This window comes from Odontesthes bonariensis, chromosome 8 (assembly GCF_027942865.1).
Source record: "Odontesthes bonariensis isolate fOdoBon6 chromosome 8, fOdoBon6.hap1, whole genome shotgun sequence".
NCBI classification, from domain to species: domain Eukaryota; kingdom Metazoa; phylum Chordata; class Actinopteri; order Atheriniformes; family Atherinopsidae; genus Odontesthes; species Odontesthes bonariensis.
In genome coordinates, this window is record NC_134513.1 from 37,754,929 (window position 1) to 37,759,928 (window position 5,000).

The 5,000-nt window shown below is 42.6% G+C and overlaps 1 protein-coding gene across 3 annotated transcripts in view; it reads right to left on the bottom strand.

Annotated features, from left to right (window-relative positions):
• The window catches only part of cped1 (cadherin-like and PC-esterase domain containing 1), a 46,629-nt gene that overhangs the window by 25,059 nt on the left and 16,570 nt on the right, over positions 1–5,000 (bottom strand). For all 3 annotated transcript variants that reach the window (XR_012770220.1, XM_075472374.1, XM_075472373.1), the window contains exons 10-13: positions 4,796–4,900; positions 2,696–2,811; positions 2,565–2,620; positions 308–494 (exon numbers count right to left, since the gene is read on the bottom strand). Coding sequence is in view for 2 of the 3 variants with exons in the window: in XM_075472374.1 (XP_075328489.1) it covers positions 308–494; positions 2,565–2,620; positions 2,696–2,811; positions 4,796–4,900 (464 nt within the window). In the remaining variant the exon portion in view is untranslated. The remainder of the gene's footprint in view (positions 1–307; positions 495–2,564; positions 2,621–2,695; positions 2,812–4,795; positions 4,901–5,000) is intronic.

The following is a 5,000-nucleotide window of genomic DNA, read 5'->3' on the forward strand; positions in this document are numbered from 1 at the left end:
GGTCAGCGGACTGAGGTCAGAGGTTAGAGGTCAGAGGTCAGAGGTCAGAGGACTGAGGTCAGCGGACTGAGGTCAGAGGTCAGAGGTCAGAGGTCAGCGGACTGAGGTCAGAGGTTAGAGGTCAGAGGTTAGAGGTCAGAGGACTGAGTTCAGAGGTCAGAGGTCAGAGTTCAGAGGTCAGAGGTCAGCGGACTGAGGTCAGAGGTTAGAGGTCAGAGGACTGAGTTCAGAGGTCAGAGGTCAGAGGTCAGAGGTCAGAGTTCAGAGGTCAGAGGTCAGAGGTCAGCGGACAGGGGGCGGGGCTTACCTGGGTCCTCGCTGCTCGTCCAGGTGGACCCTGCAGGCGGTACTGACGGGCTCGGGCCGGATCCGGACCGTCACCGTGTCAAACGCCACCTCTGTGCGGTACTCCCTCACCCCGGGGCTGAAGGGGGGAGTCAGGACGAGGGGGGGGTCGCTGTAGATCTGTCTGAGATGGGGGTCCACACACACACCTGCAGCACACAGAGGAACCCACCGTAAGCTCCTGATTGGACCAGAGCCAGGAGCAGGATGATGTCACACAGTCACATGACTCCTACAACCTGAAGCCACAGCCCTTTTACAGACAGCCGTTCCACTTCCTATTCGCCCCATTATAAAAAATTTGGCTGCAGTTCAGTTGATTTTGTCTGGGGGCACTGGCGAGCGAGTGCAGAATGACCATTTTCCATAGGGCTGGCACTAATAACTCAAAAAATGTCCCCGCTAGCGGCTGAAACCTGAAAATAATACTGTGATTTCTGACAGAGGGATGTGGATTTATATCGAAAGTACAATAACCTGGGAGTTATATCTTTCTGTTTTCTTACAGGTCTGGGATTTGCGAGTCAGTCTCCGCTAGCATTTAGCTAACGGAATCTGAAGAACGCGCGGCTGATTACAACCGGCTGCTTTACGGCACTCGTCCACTGTGCCAGAGTGCTAACCTGGTGCTGCTAACAACAACCAAAGCTAAACCAGAGGCTAGTCAGAGAGTATGTAAAAGGGCTGTGCTGAAAACTATAACTATTTGAGCTAACACCTCTCTGCTAGCTCAGCGCTAGGACTGACCATGCCGTAAAGTGATGCCACATAGGTGACGTCACTCGGGATGCAATACTGACAATAAATGTGTATTTTAAACAAATCTAGTGAGTCTAAAAAATCAAACCAAGTGCCGTTTGAAAGGATAATTTATCCTGCCTTTAGGAAAATTAAAATGAAAAAATATAAAAAATTCTATCCAAAGCAATGGCTGCATCTAAGGTGAATCTCATAGTACCACCAGAGAGTTCTGCCTGCTCTGCACTGCTTCGTTGGCGCCCCTAGAGTGCAGTACCATCCGGAAAACGCCGCCAGCTTTCCCTCTCCTCATAATAGAGACTCTCTGCTGAAGCCTCCTGAGGGTCATGTGACCACCAGCTCATATTTCAGTCTTAACTACACCGACAGGTTCTGGCCGGGTTCTGTCCGGGGATTTTACGCTCAGTGCTCCGCTGTCATGTGACAGGAAGCTGCTCCAATCAGCACCAGCTGAGTCAGCGCTCAGAGGCAAACATGGCTGACACAGTTGAACCGTTTTTTATCATGAAGGACACGTTCAGATGTTTGCTCTCCCATCTGTGGACTTTCACTCAACCCAAAGAAATGCAGATCTCCCCCTCAGCTTCCAAAGAGCAGGAAGAAGAAGAAGAAAGGGAAGACAAAGCAGAGGAAGAAGAATGAAGAAAACAACACAGAAGAAGAAGAATGAAGAAAACAACACAGAAGAAGAAGAAAAGGAAGACAAAGGCTGTGTTCGAAACCGCATACTACATACTGATCGATCAGACAGTATGCAGAGCGTTTACCCACAATGCATTTCGCTGCTGCCCGAGCCGAAATCAGCCGGCCTGAAGCTGATTTCTCTTAAGCTCTAAACTCTGCAAACTTTAGCAACATTTGAAACATTTTCAGGAGAGAAAGTAGTCGTTTAGATCCCCAACGTGTTGAAAACCTGACAAAATACCGGCTGTTTACAATTTTGTTCCCACGAATTTGGCGCTGCTAAAGCTAGCCGCAGTGAGCTAACGCAGTTCCGGTTATTTTCACCAAATAAAATACCCGTTGGCTTTTATCATAGGGAAAGCCATTACCATACAATTGGTGCTTTTGTTTTGAAAACAGGAAGTGAACCTACCCTCGTTGTAGCTAGCTTGAAACTGCCGTTTTGACAGGAAATGACGATCAGCGACGTCAAGTTATGTTGCATCTTGGGTAGTTTGAGTATGAGTAGTAACCTCATGATGAATACTCAACATTTCGGAGAATCTAGTATGCATCCGGGAACTTAAAAAAGTTCAAGTTAGTAGGAGAAGTAGGAGAAGTAGGAGAAGTATGCGGTCGAACACAGCCAAAGCAGAAGAAGAAGAATGAAGAAAACAACACAGAAGAAGAGGAAAGAGCATCAGCATTGGTCAGACTGGACAAAACCACCACCAGCAGGTGGAGCTCTGATTCATTCTGCAGATGTTGCTCCAGATGTTGTTAAACTCCTTTCTCACCTTTTTGTTGTGAGGAAGCTGGCTGCTGATTGGTTGGCTTTTCTGCCTCGTCAGCTCTGTGAGGAACAGGAAACATGGTCATATGACTGAGTTTGGACACTTTGGATCATCTGAGGGTCTCAGCTGCTCACCTGATGTTGGTCTGCAGCTCATAGTAACAGCTGATCCTGAGCAGGAGGTCGGAGACGCCGAGAGGAGCCGAGGAGGCGGGCGAGGAGCAGGAGGAGCAGGGGGTGCTGGGATAGAGCTGCAGACAGAAGCAGAACCTGACTTCAGATCAGCCCAGAGCTTCGTTGTGGGGGTTTGAGGGTCTAATGACCCCACGCACCAGAAGCTGTCGGGAACCTTCTTTATCACATCAAAAACACAGAACAAGATCCACCTGCCGAGAGCAGCCAATCAGAGGCCGGTAGTTGTGTCACCTGTTCTGCTGTCTGACTCTCACAGTGAAAAAAATAAATCAGCTGGAGATTAAAATCAACAGGTTCGCATCAGAGTGCAGGACGCTGCGACAAAAACAGGAAACAAGAAAACAAACACGAAATAAACACGAAAACAAACAAGAAAACAAACAGGAAATAAACAAGGAAAAAAACAGGAAATAAACAAGAAAACAAACAGCAAACAAACAGGAAATAAACAAGGAAAAAACAGGAAATAAACAAGAAAACAAACAGCAAACAAACAGGAAATAAACAAGGAAAAAAACAAGAAAACAAACAGGAAATAAACAAGAAAACAAACAGAAAATAAACAAACAAACAGGAAATAAAAAGGATATAAACAAGAAACAAACAAGAAAAACAGGAAATAAACAAGGAAACAAACAGGAAATAAACAAGAAAACAAACAGCAAACAAACAGGAAATAAACAAGAAAACAAACAAAAATAAATAAATAAACAAACAGGAAATAAACAAGGAAACACACAGGAAATAAACAAACAAACAGGAAATAAACACGAAAACAAAGAGGAAATAAACAAGGAAACAAACAGGAAACAGGAAATAAACAGGAAATAAACAAGAAACAAACACGAAACAAACAAGAAAAACAGGAAATAAACACAAAAACAAACAGGAAATAAACAAGGAAAAAACAGGAAATAAACAAGAAAACAAACAGCAAACAAACAGGAAACAAACAAGGAAAAAACAAGAAAACAAACAGGAAATAAACAAGGCAAAAACAGGAAATAAACAAGGAAACAAACAGAAAATAAACAAACAAACAGGAAATAAAAAGGATATAAACAAGAAACAAACAAGAAAAACAGGAAATAAACAAGGAAACAAACAGGAAATAAACAAGGCAAAAACAGGAAATAAACAAGAAAACAAACAGCAAACAAACAGGAAATAAACAAGGAAAAAAACAAGAAAACAAACAGGAAATAAACAAGAAAACAAACAGCAAACAAACAGGAAATAAACAAGAAAACAAACAGAAAATAAACAAACAAACAGGAAATAAAAAGGATATAAACAAGAAACAAACAAGAAAAACAGGAAATAAACAAGGAAACAAACAGGAAATAAACAAGAAAACAAACAGGAAATAAATAAACAAACAGACAAACAAACAGGAAATAAACACGAAAACACACAGGAAATAAACAAACAAACAGGAAATAAACACGAAAACAAAGAGGAAATAAACAAGGAAACAAACAGCAAACAAACAGGAAATAAACAAGGAAACACACAGGAAATAAACAAACAAACAGGAAATAAACACGAAAACAAAGAGGAAATAAACAAGGAAACAAACAGGAAATAAACAGGAAATAAACAAGAAACAAACACGAAACAAACAAGAAAAACAGGAAATAAACACAAAAACAAACAGGAAATAAACAAGAAAACAAACAGAAAACAAACAAACAAACAGGAAATAAACAAGAAAACAAATAGCAAACAAACAGTAAATAAACACGAAAATAAACAAACAAACAGGATATAAACAAGAAAACAAACAGCAAACAAACAGGAAATAAAAAAGAAAACAAACAGGAAATAAACAAGGAAAAAACAGCAAATAAACAAGAAAACAAACACCCCCCACGTCACGCCTCAGCACCATGGGTGCCTGAGCCCTCAGCTGCTCAGGCTCTGGAACTACCCCCCCCACACACACACACACATCAGACAGTCAGAACTCACCCGTTCAAACTGGCAGACTCTCTATAACCAGACACACAAACAAACAGAAAAACAAACAGAGGCGTGTACCAGCTGGAATGCTGACGGCCTCTTCAGCCGCTGGTGGAAGAGCAGCAGAAGAAGAAGTTGGTCCTGAGGTAAACAGACGCCGTGTGTCCCTCTGCAGCCACCGTCCTGTTTATAACACAAAGAGGAGCAGCTGAGACGGTTAGTGTCATTTCAGACAGATTTGATCAAACATGAAGACCCTCTGAGTCACATCTGCTCAACTTGC